We start from the raw sequence: 18,150 nt of genomic DNA, 5'->3' as shown, positions 1-18,150 counted from the left end.
CAATACAAGATAAATTGTTTGTAAATCATTTTTTTATGCTGGGTCCTAAAATTACTGCTACTATAATTTTTAATTATTTATGTAAAAACAATAAACAATAATAGTTATGAATATATATTGCCATTAAGGATAATCATAATCAAAGTGCTAATTGATTTAAAATACATCGATATAATTACCCTTAAAACAAATAATTTTAAACATCAATATCTACTACTTTGATGACAAATATGTAAAAAGTATAATATTTCTTTTAGTAATATTAAAAATAACTAGCATAACTTAGCCAAGAAACATATTTCATGTACAATCATCTAAATATAAAATTCGTATACTAATTTGAACAACTCGATGTTAATTTTTTGAGGTATCTTCGTGAGCTTTCAGCCAATCCAAGGCTTTTTGTATCAGAGGTGGGATGGTGGGTATGTGGTCAGCTTTGGGTTCGAAACCATTTTCACCTGCCGTGTAGTCAACATGGTAAAGTTTTCCATCAGGACCGGTGTACTCGTACCAACCAGCTTTGCTGGAGCTGGAGGAACCATCCTGGGATACCACTGCGTCTTGGCTGGTCTCTTCGGCCAGAATACCATTAGCTGTCTCGTAACTGTAATTAATTATTATATACTGTTTTAAAGATTTTAAGACGTGTTAAGTCATTCTGAATTGTTTGTCACAAGAATTGGAAAATTATATCTGTGTATGAGAACCATAGACCTTATAATAGATGTATTATGAGATCTATGAGTACCCAAACTGTACTAATAATTGATTAGTTTTGTGCGACGTTCAGATTTTTTTTATTATACTTTCAATTACTATCTGACATTTAATAATTGTTTTAGACGATTATATGGATTTTTAAATAAAAGGCAACCCAATAGCCGGTGTGACTTACGTCGGTAGTTATCCAGTTGTGACTGACTGGATAATTATATTTGATAGTTTTAACCTAAATTTGATATCAAAGCCTCGTATCGGACTTGGCCGTAGATGGAATTGAACCAGCAAAACTCAGAATTAGTTTCTGCAAGTGCAAGCCCAAAAATGTGCTAAGTTCAAACGTCCAAAATTACTCCTTTTCTTAAGTTTTGGGGAAAAAACATAGAGAGATATTGTTCAAAATTGTGAAAATGGGGCGTAGCTATTTGCAACAAAGTTTTGTTGATTGCAAACTTATCTTAAGTTTTGGGGAAAAACATAGAGAGATATTGTTCAAAATTGTGAAGATGGGTTGTGGCTATTTGCAACAAAATTTTGTTGATTGCAAACTTTTCTTAAGTGTTCGGGGAAAAAAACCTAAAGCAACTAAATTATGAAAATGGGATATGGCTATTTGCAACAAAATTTCGCTGATTGCAAACTTTTCTTAAGTTTTAAGAAAAGAAAACATAGAGTGACAAAATAGTGAAGATGGGATGTGGCTATTTGCAACAAAGTTTCGTTGATTGCTAACTTTTCTTAAGTTTTGGGGAAAAAACATAGCGCAACAAAATTGTGAAGATGGGATGTGGATATTTGCAACAAAGTTTCGTTGATTGCAAATTTTTTTCAAGTTTTGGGGAAATAACATAGAGCAACAAAATTGTGATGATGCGATGTGGCTATTTGCAACAAAGTTTCGTTGATTGCAAATTTTTCTTAAGTTTTGAGGAGAAAACATAAAAAGATATTATTCAAAATTGTGGAGATAGGGTTTGGCTATTTGCAACAAAGTTTTGTTGATTGCGAACTTTTCTTATGTTTTTAAGAGAAAACATAGAAAGATATAATTCAAAATTGTGAAGATAGGGTTTGGCTATTCGCAACAAAGTTTTGTTGATTGCAAACTTTTTTTAAGTTTTGGGGAAAATCATAGAGCAACAAAATTGTGAAGATGGGATGTGGCTATTTGCAACGAAGATTCGTTGATTACAAACTTTTCTTAAGTTTTGGGGAAAAAATATAGAGAGATATTGTTCAAAATTGTGAAGATCAGTTGTGGTTATTTGGAAGCTACCAGTCAAGACGTAGTTAGAAGCTACAAGAAAAATTTGCGTGACTTTCAAATATTAAAAAAGATTACTATAATCTCTCTATAAAAGATTTATATATAGGTTTTATATATATATATATATATATATATATATATATATATATAATATCTGGTTGATCAACTCGGCTTTCAGATATCTCTCCGTTTATGTAACATGCCTTATAGGAAAATTAAACTTTTACATTGTTCAATTATTATTTTTATTTTTCTTGCAAACTCGTGAATTTTTGACTATTTTGCAATCGCAACAACTTGCACAAAATTTCATACAAAATAATTGTTATAATTTATTTTATAATGTATTAGATTGATGAAAGATTTTCCTTACACTTTCATATCGCAAATAACATTTCCTCTAGTTGAATGTGAAAATATTTCTCGTCAAATAACGAAAAGCAAGGGCAAGCCCGAAACCAAGCAGTATGATATCTATTTTTATTTGAGGTAATTGATCTCAAATATAATCTTAAGTAAAAATCGCCTTTTGCGGGCATTGCTGCATCATCTACAAGTCAACACTAATAAATATATCTAATATATATCACATTGTAATACAAATGAAGAGTGGGCAATCACTGGTTTGTTCTCTCGAAGAAAATAACAAAATTGGAATGTAAGTTAGTAAAGACAGCTTAAAGAACACGTAGTTTGATCGTTTAAAAAAAATCAAATAACAAAAACCAAAAGTTTCTGAAGAACGTACTACAGCCATGAATGTTATAATGCCACCATAAATGTGATAACGCAATTAATTCTAATTATATTTTTAAATCTAGCATTCAACTATAAGACATTAAAAAAAATTCTTCTTCCTCCCTACATAGTTCTTGGAATTCAACTTACGTGTAATGGTATCCGTCCCTGTATCCTTTTCGGGCAAGATGAATTATATCGTATTCCTTTTGGAATGAGCCGTAGTCTCCTTTACCGCGACTGGGTTTGTAACCGCTGCCAGGTCTTTTTGCCCCACCTGCTCCAGCACCAGCTCCAGCATTTGGATCATAGGCACCTCCTGCACCGCCATCACCCCCATAATTCTTGTCTTTGTAAGGATATTGTTTGTCTTTTTGGCCTTTGTAAGGGTTTTGTTTGTCGGGACTATAAAATAAAATGTATATGAATATAGAGTATAGTTGTAGGACATAAATACTCAGAAATGGGCTGTCTCACGAAATAAGACAAAACAAATAGACAATATAGGTCACAATTTTATTGTTTGATTTGTATTGCTTTTCTTCAAAGCATTAAATCTTACTGTACCAAAGTGAACTTTTTTGACAAAATAGATCAATTATTAACTAAATTAAAATTTGAATTTAAATTTGAATATTTCAAGATTTTGTTACCTTCCAACGTATTGTCCACCTCCTACGTCCAAATGCTTGTAAGGGTTGTCATCGTGAACGTATTTACCAGCATCTGAGTCATGAACATATCGACCTAGACTACAAATTAAGACTCAATTATTTTATTGTAGAAAAGACAAAATTAAAATAAAATATTTAGAGTCTATTATTGTGTAATTTGTCACCGTTAAAGCTCAGGGACATCCGCCTATATAACATGATAACTTTCTTCAGATATGTAGCTAATGCTAATATTTTTTATGATTCAGTTACAATTTATTTCTAATGAAATATTTATAAAAATATAAATAAATGGTATTTTCCTCATTTATTTACGAATTGAATAGTAGTAACAGACGTTTTTCAATAATACCTTAAAATATTTTATTGTCTCATTATTTCATATTATCACAGAACTGTGCAGGTGCGTCATTTTTGGTAGGGAATATGAAATTGCACTATCATAAAATTTTGGTTTGCGTTATTATTATCAAATAATTTTAAATTTTATTAATTTTATTTTGTTTCAAATTTACCCATTTTTGATAATTTGAAACAAGTTTTGTGATTGCTGAATTAATTGTTTGAATAAGTTTCGTGATTAATGTAAAATAAACACACCTGGGTTTAGTTTAAATAGAACCTTAGGGGTAATTGTAACATATCTAGTAAAGAAAATTAGGTAGAAGTAAAAAAAAGTTTGTTATACATGTAAATTGTATTGGAAGAGAGACTACATCTTTTATTTGTTTAAAATAATTGCAGTTTACGTTGATTCATGATAAAAATTCATATTGCAGGAGACAGTATATATTTTATTTGTATTAATCACAGTTTGCGTTGATTTTGAAAACAAAACAATTTTTTTTAAAAATAAGTAAAAAATAAATTATAAATGGTATTATTGTCGTTTTTTTGGTAGATAGTACTTCTCCCGGTAGATGTTATAACTAGCCCTTAACACAGGGTAAGTTGTAACACCGCACTTTTTTAGAAATGGATTAATTGTACAATAATTAACAAAAGTTATGGAATGATTTATACTTGATTCGGTAGAGAAATAGTTACAGCATCTATCCATCTTTATTTCGTAGAAATGTAATTTAAATTTCTGGTTCTCCAGATATATTAAATCAAAAAAACTTTTTCAACAAACCTCTTGCTCCCCTGCTCGTATTTAATATATTCAGTTTAATAAATTATTTTTATGTTTACTATCAATTTATACCTTTATCTTAGCAGCAGGGGACTTACACACATATAGTAATATTATAAAAAGTATTAAAATTATTTTATACTTTTAATTCGATTTAACGGATTATGGTTATTATACGTTGCTTAAATTTTACACTATTCTGATAATTAAAAAAAAATTACAACTTGATACATTCTTAGCTAAATAATAGTTAAGCTACTATTAATTCAGTACTAAAATAAACTTCATTAAATATTTTTCATATTCACTGTCGTTTCTGTAATTGGTAATATATCACATTCAGCAAGTTGTACAAAGTGTGCAGTGTCAGTAGATGCGGTAAATGCTATTGAAAATCTAATTGAATATCTTCAGAAATGTATGCAATTTTGAATATAAAATGTTCATTACCTTACTGGTTTTTAACGGATTATGGTAATTACTGTTTATCGCTTGTTAAACATAAATGGAAGTCACTGGTATATTTATATTATGCCTAGGATAGGCATTCCAGGCATTTGTGACCGAATTCGTTTTCTTTCTCATCAACGTGCTACTAAACGGATTTATAATGTGTAAATTTTGATGACATTTTGAAAAAATTGTGAAAAGCGAAAGTTTATGCCAGAAAATAGTGTTTGCAAATTTTATGTTTTTTCGACGTTTCAAATCATCATAAATCATAGCTCATAAAAATGGAATATGTATGTGTGTGCATATATATACACCTACATTTTAGCTTTTTGTTGATAATTTATCAATTTGACAATTAATAAATAAAATAATTACTCCCGTTTTGTTTTTCGTGAAATTGCGCTAAAAGATTTTACCCTAAAATATTATAAATGTTTCAATTATGGTTAAATTAATAGTTAAACAATTCTCAGTCGTAAACTTAAAAATTCAGAAAGAATTTAATTATAAATGTTGATGAACTCAACTTTAAATACCAGAAATTTTATGCAATTTGCAAACTCCGTTCGTGCTTGATATTTAATTAATTCCTTCGTTGTAAATTGAAAAATTCGGAACTACTTTAATTATTAATGTTAATCAATCAACTTGGTTATTTTTAGATACCAAGTACTTTATGCAATTTTCAAAAGAGTTTTTTCATAAATTCGTATAAATTTATTCTTTACGATTTTTGAAAAAAACATATTTTATTCGAAATTCATTTGGAGTCTGTAATTATTTTCCTTATTTGATATAATATTAGGTCATCTTAAGTACTTTCAATATTTTTGACTAAAAGTGTTAAATAAAAATATTTAAAATTATTTGAATAAAAATTGTTTATTAAAGATATCTGTTTTTTGTAATTTTTATAATAGTAAAGCAAAAATGTAATTATTTTTAAAATTATTTATCAAACCTAATCTAAAACCACATATTAGATATTTTTGCAAAAAATTTATTTATCGTTACTTATAAGTTGTGGACTTCATATGTATAATATTTTTAATATTTTTTAATTATATTTTAAATAAATTCCCAAGGTTTCAAATGGTTCCAAATTGATAATAAACAATTCTCTGAAAGTTTCAGCAAATAATATTAACTTTTAAAAAAAAATTATGTATAACTTAGCAACAAATGAATTAAAAGTGAAAATTCCTGTCATTTTTTGTTGAAAATTTGACACTCTGCAAAATTTTTGAATATTTTTACATGCTATTTCCATACAAAACTTTGATTGAATTGCACTCTATCTAAAAGACAATATTAAGAGCTAAAACTTTCAGAGAATTGTTTTTTATCAATTTGGAACCATTTGAGCCTTTAAGAGCAAGAAAATTTGAAAATGACCATATTAAGGACCACCCTAATATACATATATATATATATATATATATATATATATATATATATATATATATATATATATGCAAATATTGACAACTGTATTGATTTGATCATTGTTTTTTGCTCCTTTGAAAACTCTTCCTTAAAATTATATAGCTCGAATTTTTGTTTTACATAAAAAAGGGAAACAAAAAATTTGTTGATATAAACTTATATAAGCAAATAATAAACAAAAAAATCTGTTAAAACAAAAAGTTTGATAATTTTGAATCATGTGACTTTCAAGTCATATGGACCCATAATGTTCGCACTTCTATGTATGAAAGTGGGATGATTTCAGGTTAAAAAGCCCAGCAAAAATCATAAATATTGATATCGGTTAACTAGACAACGTTATGGGTGTAAGATTTGTGTGTTATCTCACAAAAAAAGCTTTAATGATTTGGCAAAATATAGAAAAAATTAGAATGTGTTCTGAAAGCTACGAGGGTAAATTTTGCAAGTAGTCTTGTCCTGCTATGACGTTCGTAGTATTGTTTTATTAATATGTTTATAATGAGAGTATAATTATTTCATATAATAATAAAATTTTGTTTTATATATGTTAATACTTACTCTCCTCTGTAATCGCCACCTCCAACATTCTTGTGTTTATATGGATCATCTTTATGAACATATTTTCCTGCGTTGGGATCAGGCACGTACCGGCCGTCATTATTACCCCGGTATCGCCCCGGATCTCCCGAGTATCGTCCTGCATTGTCGCCCGTGTAACGTCCAGAATTGTCCGTGTAACGCCCTGAGGAGTATCGGTTTTGGGTTCTAAAAGGACGATACCGGGGCGTCGTCGAAGGCGGACGATATCTACCGTCGAATTGAGCACAACATATTGCTATCAGACCGAATAGCAATATCTGGAAAATATTTATGGAGAAAAAGTAATAATAATTTATATGATAATTTATTTTTAGCTCATATACTAAGGTAACCACATTTTTTGAGCTCAAACCGGAACGCAATATTTAGTTATGCTACTCTGGGACGGGGTAGGGTAATCTTTAAAATAACAAATGCTATTTAAGAATACAATAAAAAAAGTTTTTTGTACGAACCATTTTTTTTAATCAGAATTGCGTACTAAAATTATTATTCGATGATATGTAATACTTTTTACCTTTGATATTATATTATAGGTATCTTATATTTTTTTATCTACATTTTTTTTGCTTTTGAGCCTTGAATAAATTTCTCTTTCACTTTCTTCATAATTAATTTGAAAAAAATAGCATTTTTATTAGACATTATTTCGTTTGGTTCCAAAATTTTTGTTATAATATCTATTCTGTTTCAAAAATCCCGGGACAATCCGGGACAAAAAATCTAAATCCGGGACAAATATTACTTGTGGTAAATCCCGGGACAAGGTGGAATTTCGGGGCTTTTTCGACTAAGCCGGGCTTTTATTGTTATTAAGAATCTTAAAAATCTACGATTATAAAATAACTTCTAAATGAGTTGCTGAAAATTGTAATACATACATTAGATTTAACCAATCAGTTTCAGATTTTAAAATATGGCATTTTATATATGTGCAAATATTAAATAATTTTACAAATGAATTGTTGCAAAATATTGCGTTTTCTATTTTTCAATCTAGCATTTTGAATATCTACGAATTTTAAATAATTTTACAAGCGGGTTGTTACAAATTAAATTATATTAAAAAGTTTTTTATTCTAAAAACCAGCACCTACTGACATTAAATGAAATTACAAATAAGTTGTTGCAAATTGTAGCATTTTTAATTTCTACAATTAATAAATAATTTTGCTAATGAATATAAGTTGTTAGTTCTTTGTTTCAAAATGTAGCATTTCAAATATCTGCAATTATTGACAAGTTTGCGGACGTGAATGCTATAACATTCATTTTCATTGTGATGCAGAATGACATTCATTGATTTGATGCAGAATAACATGGCATTCAAAATTTAAAGTCAATTATTTTGAATTTAATTTTATATAAACTTACGTTTTTTAATTATTATACCTGTTTATATTATTTTATCTTTTCCGTATTTTTAAATTAACTTGGGCAAGCACATTGCGTAAAATAGAAGCGGAATACTTGACGTGGATGTCATAGCATTTATCGTATATTACGATTAAAATATAATTATCTGATTATTTTTGTACACGGTGTTTATTTCAATTTTGAATAACACAACAAATTTAAAAATAAAATGACTATCAATTTTTGTACCTTACTAAAACTTTTATTGTCTGCGAACGTGTTAAATAATTTTACAAATAAGTTTTTTAACCAAGCAGTTTTCTCTTTTAAAATCTAGCATTTCAAAAATCTACTAACTCTAAATAATTCTTTTTTACAAATGAGTTGTTACAAATTTTTCTAACCAAACAGATTTCTATTTTAAAATTTAACATTTTCAATATCTACCTAATTTAAATAATTTTATAATTTAATTATTACAAAGATTTTAACCAAGCGGTTTTCTGTTTTAAAATTTAGCATTTTGATTATCTGCGAATGTTAAATAATTTTGTTTATAAATGAGTTGTTACAAATTCGATTTTTATGTTTTAAAATCTAGAATTATTTTAATTAGTGGTTTATATTCTATATTATAAAATAGCTGGCTTACTTAAGACCCCTCAATTCATAGTATAATTTTCGATTATTTATTCCTTATCTATATTTATGCCTTATCTATGATTTTCGTGATACTTATTTTGAGTTTTTAAACTTTAATTCAAAATAAATAAAAGATTGATAAATTAATAAATCTCTATAATATTCATTATCACCCAGATACACCTATCTTATATATAAAAATGGATCGCAAAATGTGTTGGTAAGCGCATAACTCAACAACGCCTGGACCAATTTGGCCAATTCTTTTTTTAAAATGTTCGTTGAAGTCCAACGATGGTTGTTACGGCGAGAAAAAAACGAATAATTGCCGGGAAAACCCTAAAAAACAGCCTTTTCTTCTTTAATCGAGTAGGCAACGCAATTTGTAAAAAAAAAACAATGATCTATGTCATGACATTTTGTGTAGTTTTTGATAATCTAATTTTGAATATATATTTATATAAACATAAAAATATCTTTTTCTTAATCAAGCTATATTGGCAGCCAAATTGTATGTTGTTTGTTCCCATATTGGAAAACCATCAGATTTGTTTGTCTATGCGCCAGGTAATCAAACAAAAAATCGTTTATCACAAAGCACTACAATGAAAAGTGAACTGATTTTTGAATTATGATTTACATTATTAAAATTACTTACTTTTAAATGCTTATGGTGTTTTATTTAATTATTCTTAATTCACACCGAATTATTACCAGGGTGACGGTTCTGTTCAGGATAATTTTTTGCAAAGAATAGAAAAAGGTAGGCACAAAACACCGCCACATTACAATTTTTTTTGACAGGACGGAGTCTGTTGGGCCGGCTAGTTCATTTATAAAACTGCGTATATAGTACGTTTTTTTATTTTTACATAAAACTATACTATCCAATTCAGGACATTTAGCAAATATATTGTCCATAGTTCAAGAGACATTGTACTAAATCAATGACTTGTATGAAAAAATATAATAGTTTACTTTTTATATGAAATGTATAACAAAGTATTTTCTAGAGCTTTTTGTAATGTGTCCTCAGTACTCGGTTCTTGGCTATTTAAATTTTACAAAATATATTTTTGTAGTAAAATTTTTGGAAAAAAAATATTTGATTCTTATTAAATAATCGTTAGTTAATTTTAATGCCAGAAGTTTTTTTTTACTATTTACGATAAATATTATAATTTTATTAATAATATTATTTATAATTTCTATGTAAACTTCAAATTTTTCTTATATTTATTTATATTTTCCAATTTACGGTAGACAAAAAATCTTACAATAAAATCCTTAGCAGTTCTTGTTTTTCCTTGATTAAATCAATTATCCTAGTCTCGGAATTTTGTGTTTTACGTATTGCACTAACCACAAAAATGCAAAAAATATCAGATAAATTTTTGTGCTTATTATATATCACAAATCATTCGAAATATTGGATCGAATACAATAAAAGCTCACGCAAAAAGTTAACACACGTTACATATATTATCACTTTCCAGTAGTATGATTTTTGGCTTGCTCGCGGTAGTATTTTCAGAGTGTTTAAATAAAAAAATATTTATGAATAAAATACGAACAATATGTATTATCGTACTTACAACAATTGTAGACCGCATGTTGACACTTCAAATACTTAGGCACCACAATTTGCCCTTTCTTACGGCCGCTTCTTTATAAGCATCGCACTGGCACTCATTACAGATGCAAATTTTATTTATGGAGGAGTCACAATTTATTACTTGCAATTACGTATGACTACATGGCGTCTTCAGTACCCTCTTCGAAGCTTACGACACGTTTTTAACTAAAAATCGACAGCATTTTACTATTCATTGATAAAGATAAAACTTGCTTTATTTTCAATCAAAGCTTTATAAAACTAAATCAAATTTCTTATTGTGCATTATCTGTGAAACATTTTAGTATATTTTCGATCCAAGATATATAAAAATATTAAGCATAAGATTTAAAGAAATAAATTTCCTAATTGTGCATCTATAGAATATGCGCCGGCTTCAAAATATTATGTAAAAGCTCTGCGTAAAATGACTTTAGCACAAAAGACATTTGAAATATCAGGTTGGCAACAAAGCAATTGCGATTTTTTGTTAAAAAGTCAGACATTTTTATCATGGAACTAAATAATCTTATTTTATAATGGATTGTCCATTTTGATCAATGACTTTCAAGCTTGTCAACTTTTAAGCAGTGTCATCAACTCACGTTCTTAAAACGCTCAGTTTTTATTAGTAAAAACTGAATCAGGTACAAATTGACATCATCGTACTCTTTAAATTGCTTACCATTCAAAACCTGTTTCGTTAAGATCAAAAAAGTTTCGAAAACATCAAAATTAAAAATAATCAGAAGGTGCAAGGTCAAAGCTGATTGGTGGATATGGCAAAACATTCCAAACTCCAATAATTTCTGGAGTGTCCAGGATATGTGATGTCAACAATGGAATGAATCACAGTCCCAAATTGCCAATTCAGGCCGTTTTTTTTACTTGCGTTGTTTTATTTCATTAATTGTTTAATGTAAACATCAGAATTCAATGTAGACAATTCCTTTTTCATCAACCTCAACGCGACGATCAGAGAGTTGAGTCAAAAAAACAACAGAACGAAATTTGGCAAATCAATTTTGACACTGGTGCTTTTTTAAGGCTTGAGCACCATAAACAGCCCATAACATTTCCTGAGCTTAATATGCCTCTTTACCTTTGCCAGAATAAAAAAGCAGAATATGACAAAAACTAGTGGGTCATCGTGCATTGAATCAAATTTCTGGAACTGGCCGTGTCGAAATTTTTTTTTTTTTTTAAATATTAATTTTTTTTTTAACTTTGAAAAAAAAGATTTTTGAAAATTTTGAATTTTTTTTATATTGTGAAATATTTAGGAAATTTTTAACCATTCTCAAATCAACCACGCTGCCTTAGCTGCGTAGAGAGGAAATATCGAAGCGCGTAATCTCTATGGAATATCTGATAATTTAATGTGCATATGTCTAAAGACATATCAATTATGACAAATATTGTTATATTTGGTCATAATGGCTTTTTATTTTACTTTATATATTGAATATCCAAAACCGGATATTTTTTGAATCATTCAAACATGACCCTCTTCTACCTCTAGAACTATATTACCATTTTTAGCACATTTTTCCTCCTTTTCTTTGAAACCGCTGGTCTTTGCCAAAAACTAATCTGCACGTCTTCTCGCCAATAGTAATCGAATGTTTTTTGAACCTTTCTAATCAACGTGAACAAAAAATGCGGACACACAAAACACACACACACACATCCCTTTTTTCTTAGGTATGTTCAGAAACGTGAAATATGCAAAATTTTCATTTTAGTTTTCGGGCCCATTACGGAAGTTCATGAAAAAATTTAATAAAAATTTTGGATTTTTATTTATTTTTAACATGTAAAAGAACTCATTTGGCATCGTTTTATTTAAAAGGACATAAGCAGACATTTGCAACCAATTTCCGTAAACAATGCAAATATTACTTGCAATTGTTTTTATTATTAGATAATATTAGACAATAAAACGTGTTATTTATAATTTATTTTGACGGATTCTAATGAACTTTGTTACTTTATGACTTTAGAATGCCGAATTGACATAAAGTGCTAACTTGAAACAAGTTGATTACTGCGACCAGCGTATGATTATCTCATATTTCTAAACAAACAATATTTACAAGTCATTGGTAATTATTTGTTATTATAGTTTAATATATTTAAACTTAGTATATAAATAAATATAATATTATTTATTTTTACATAAAGTAATTGTACTTGCTGGTATATTTTAATTAACACAATGCAAAGATAAAATGGTATTCCCTGTTTTGGTTAGGTATATTAAATTGAAAATTAAGTGAAATAGTCATTTGAGCTTTTACAAAATATATTTTACTTGTGTAAATGACGTTGTCACCAAAATTTTACCCAAAATTTATAGGTCGGTATACTGCACTTTATTAACCCTAGTTGTACCACAATTCGTAATATATGAAGACTTTTAACATTGTATATTAAAGCGATTGTAGAAGTTAAGTAAAATTAAGGTGACCATATTTTTTACAACCGAAAAGGACCTGAAATACTGTCGCGACCGTACCCACAAATTTGCCACAATCGTACCCAATGCACACTTTTGTAAATAAATCATCATTGTGACTGAACTAAATTATCTACGCAAAAATTAATTGCTGGTAATTAACTAGCAATGTTCAACTTACAGCAAAATAACTAAGTAATTTATCTGTCGAGCAAAAAAAAACTTTTGACTCTTTAAAACCAATGCGGTCTACAGATTGTTAATGTAAGGCGCTGACCTAATGCAATTATAAAAACTTGTTCGAACGAACATACTTTATCTTTCTCGCTTTGGACTCCATCTCAAAATCAGTATAGTTCAGTTGTTCTGACTACTGTCGTTACTGTAACTTGGCACAACCGTACCCAGTCTCCCCTAGAGTCAATATCGATTTTCCATGAATTATAATGCCTCTTTTTATAGCGATATACAATAATTACTAATTGTTTTATGAAATTAATTTATGGCCGTAAAATACAAAAATCTCATATTTCGATTATCTACAAAAACTCTTAACATTGATCACAACGTCAGCAAGGTCTCTATAATCCTAAAAGACAAATCCTAATCTTCCAGGTTTTAGTTTTTAGAAGGCCTTGACATCAGGACAGCATAAAATTCATTCCAAGCATTTTTGTTTGAAATGGAAACAGCAACTTAATAGTTGTATTCTACAATCGGCAGCTAAATCGGTTTAATTTTGGCAAAGTTCAAGTTCAAGTTCAAAGCGTGGATTGGTACACAAGTTATCTACCCTTGGGTATTATACTCAACTTATGCACTAATTCACCTAAAATTTTGGCTATATTAGTGTAGCCAATTTTTACCATCACAGCGCAGCATTTTAAGTAATATCAAATAGCTTACTTATTTTTCCGATCATTCGATTATTTCCGTCTTGAAAGATTTTGCATACATAATGTATTTTAATTTAATAAATGCATTAGTCTACGCCTATTTGCTCCCGTCTTGCGAAGTTAATTTGTAAATTTTCAGCATAAATCAGAAAATAATTCTCTGCTGTCTTAAACATATTAACTTATTGATATTCTTACTATTAACATCCATCGACAGGTAATCAGTTACTGCTTAACACGAACAATTTATAAAATCTGACATCGCTGATTCAGTAATTTAGTAGTAATGTTTAATATTAACATTATGATTCTGACATGTACTTTACTCGCTGTAGATAACATATATTGAAATTTAAATTAACAAGCCCGTTTGTATCGGAATGAAGAATGAGCAAATTGGTTGTTTCTTAATAAAATTTATTAACAGCTTTTTGCATAATAAATGTTACAAAAAATTTTAAAGCGTTTATTAGTCAAATAGAAATAATTTATTTGCTATGTTTAGTTTTGATAAGAACAACATTTTTTTAGAATAAAAGTGTATTTGTGTGAAATTACTATGGATTGTAAGTAATTTGAGTTCTTGAAGTTAGTTTTTTACCTGCAATTTTTTTATTTGTGCTTTAACGTTTTATTATTATTTTTAGATTTTAATAAATTTGCTTCAATATACATGAACATAATATTCATATGTATTTTACCAGGTTTCAAAACAAGTAAACTAGTGGGGTGGGTGGCATCGTGCCTTAAGGCAAATTGCTGGAACTTCCCGTACCGTAACGAAATGTTCGAGGAATACTGAATGTCTAATATTTATAAGAATTATATAAACTGAATTGCAAAGTTGAAATTATTTGTTTCAACAAAAAACTAAAAAAAAAAAAAAAAAAAAATGGAACAAAATTTTTTTTTTCCAAAATCAATTATTTTGTTAAGACAAGCAGAAAGTTTTTTGAATCATTCAAATCGGACGCTTAGTTCTCTCAAAAACTGCCATTTTTTACATATTTAGCTCCGTATCTTCGAAATGGCTGGGCCGCCTTTGCCAAAAACTAATAAACACTTCTCCCAATCATTACTAATTGAATGTTTTTTAGATCATTCAAATCGGATACTCCGTTCTCTCTCAAAATTCGATTTCTATTTCCCGCACTCTTTGCTCCGTATCTCCGAAACGGCTGGACCTGCCTTTGCCAAAAACTAATCAGCTCTTTTCCCTATCATAGGAATCGAATTTTTTTGAACCATTCAAATCGGTTGATCCGTGCGCCCTAAAACGTGACTGGAAATTTGTATCCACACATACATACACAACACAACACTACACACACACACACACACACACATCCATTTTTTCTGAGGTATGCCAAAATGTTCAGAAACCTTTAAAACGTCGAGAAATGTAAAAATTTTCAATTCCGATTTTCGGCCCATTACAATAACTTACCCTACGGGAAGTTAATATTATAGCTGGCGTATTTGCAATACATCTTTCTAAACATCGATTAATTCATCTCTGCTTATTCACATATTCTTTTTCAATAATGTAAAAGAAATATAATAATAGAGCTTCTTATTTCTTATCAGAAGTTCAATATATACTTTATTGTATGTAATTAAAATCATAATTCTACTACTGAGGTCTACTTTGAGTATTTTTTTCGTAATTGAGAGCAATAATTAATTCTCAAAATAGAGAGTAATATTGTTTAAACCGCTGCCACCATGATTACGAATACTTTAATAACATTTAATATAGTTTTAAAAACTCATTTGCTTTAAATATATTTATTTCATCATTTCTTCGAAAACATCACTACAAGAGTAGAGAATATTTTGATGGTAGTTTATAACAATATGGACTAAATATACACCCTGTTTTTAATGGCAATTTCACAAGTAATTTAAAATATGTTTCCGAAATATATTTTAACAAAAGATGTTCTATAATTATTATTTGATGTATGCGTTCTAGAGAATATAAAAAAAACTAGTGATGTGGCATCGTGCCTTAAAGCATATTGCTGGAACTTCCCGTACTGTAACGAAATATTCGAGGAATATTAAATGTTTTCAAATAGATTATTATAAATACTGCAATATTTTTTAATATGCAAGAATTATATAAGCTGAATTACAAAGTGAAAATTATTTAAAGTATATAAGTGAGCTTCAGAACTTTTGCCAGAATTACAATTAAAATTTGAATTATTTTCGATATACAAAAAAAAATATTTGGGAAAAAAGTGATATAAGAATGTTTTTTTCCAAAATCAATCGTTTTGTCAAAGCAAGCAGAATGTTTTTGGATCATTCAAATCGGATGTTCCGCTTTCTCAAAAATCTTTTTGCAGTTTTTGCTCTATATCTCCATAACGGCTGGAACTGCCTTTGCCAAAAACTTATCAGCACGTCTCCCTATCAATAGAAATCGATTGCTTTTTGAATTTTTTCAACTCGGTTCATCCATACGCTTAAAATCGTCGATGAAATATTGTATCCATCCATTTTTTCTAAGGTATGCCAAAATGTTCAGAAACCTTCAAAACGTGAAGATATCCAAAATTTTCATTTTCGATGCTTGGCCGATTACTATAACTTACCCTACGGGAAGTTTATTTAGTAGAATGTGTTGGATTATCACAAGTTCTCAAATAATTTAATGAAGCCTGTAAAATCCTGCACAAGATTCTGCGATTTAAAAAATATTATATCAAACAAAAAATCATTAATTAGTTTGATAGATAGAAATAAAAATATAAAAAATCCATTTGGTTCAAAAACAAGCTTTTCTTTGATAATTGTTTCTGCACAGATAGCTATGTACATAATCTTTGTTTATAATTTATTAAATGTTTAAACGTACTACTAAATCAATTTAGTATTTAAAGTGTACAAAATGATTTCATACTATGCACATGAAAATTAATAATAATTAATATATTGTGATTACTTTAATAGAATTATAAGTGCATCTTAATACTATTACCTTAGTAATTACCATTAGCAATATAAATATGAAAGTAATATTAGATACAAGTAATAATTAACCGAAACGATCCAGAGTTTTGAATGCTTACGAAAAATTCGCTAATACCAATTTGTGCAAGTAATAACCTTAACACGCGTTTCAAAAATTCAAAAAATATTTTACTTTTTTGTATTTATTTTATGAATACAACTTTGTAATGTCATTTGATACAGGATATACATATGATTCATGATTCATATGTGTTAGATAGTTTCAAAACCCTCAGTATTCGATGCCGACAATTGAGGCACGTTTACAGATAGGTTATTGGTTATTGTTTTAAGTGATAACCGGTTCTACAAGTGTCACTTAACACATAATATTTTCTATTGGAAGTCATAAAATGCATCTAATTGGACGCATCTTCTACACCTTTAATCCTAATAAATTACACAGTTCTTAGATATACATCACGCACGTGCTTCTTGCGGATTGGCTTAGAGAAGACTGGGGCTTCGAAATAATATGACAAAATCAAAATTATAGGTGATTTTTTCAAACAATAAATTAATTTTACATTTTTTTATCATTATCTACATAACACATTAGAAATCATTATATAAAGAACAAAAAAAAATCTTGCAACTGCTCCAGTGATGAAGCTCTTTACAGTGATTAGGATTTTTACAGTGATCATTAAAAAAAATATATATAATTTGGTGTTTTACTTATAAGTAGACTTAAAATAGGTAACTAGTAGTTTCTTTAAAATCTTCTGTTACGGATTTGATCTTACAATTTACTTGATAGGCCATATTTTATACTTTAGACATTTTAATGTTTTGCAATAAATTGTTTTGTAACTCTGCATTACTTGATATTTTTGTATTTTGTTAATAAATAAACGTCGTATCATACTTGGAATAAGTTTCATACTAATTTTGTATTTGTAAAGGCTTTCATTAAAAATATTTTAATTACTGATATTATTAAAATAATTAAAATTAATTTAAACTAGTGGTGCATGGCACATTGTTCTTTAAGGCAACTTGCTGGAACTTTCCGTGCCAAATATTAAATTTTTTAAAAAAACTTTAAATTTTTTTGAAAACTTTGAAAAGGGTTTTGTAATTTATTTAATAAAAATATTTTTTTTGAGAAATTTGGATTTTT

At 28.3% G+C, this 18,150-nt stretch overlaps 1 protein-coding gene across 1 annotated transcript; it reads right to left on the bottom strand.

Moving 5' to 3' along the window:
• Positions 1-354: 354 nt before the first annotated feature.
• Positions 355-10,673, bottom strand: LOC113374937. The gene is made up of 5 exons (XM_026614896.1): positions 10,633-10,673; positions 6,998-7,296; positions 3,382-3,480; positions 2,879-3,133; positions 355-607 (listed from the first exon to the last, which is right to left on the bottom strand). Exons 1-5 carry the CDS (start codon positions 10,648-10,650, stop codon positions 355-357), a joined length of 924 nt encoding a protein of 307 aa, XP_026470681.1. The 5' UTR covers positions 10,651-10,673.
• Between the last annotated feature and the right edge of the window lie 7,477 nt (positions 10,674-18,150).

The sequence above is a fragment of the Ctenocephalides felis genome, unplaced genomic scaffold, assembly GCF_003426905.1.
Source record: "Ctenocephalides felis isolate EL2017-DRISC unplaced genomic scaffold, ASM342690v1 CF-g0.4_SCAFFOLD_01886, whole genome shotgun sequence".
NCBI lineage: Eukaryota > Metazoa > Arthropoda > Insecta > Siphonaptera > Pulicidae > Ctenocephalides > Ctenocephalides felis.
Note: the sequence above shows the minus strand (reverse complement) of the source record. Positions and strands in the feature narration are given on the sequence as shown.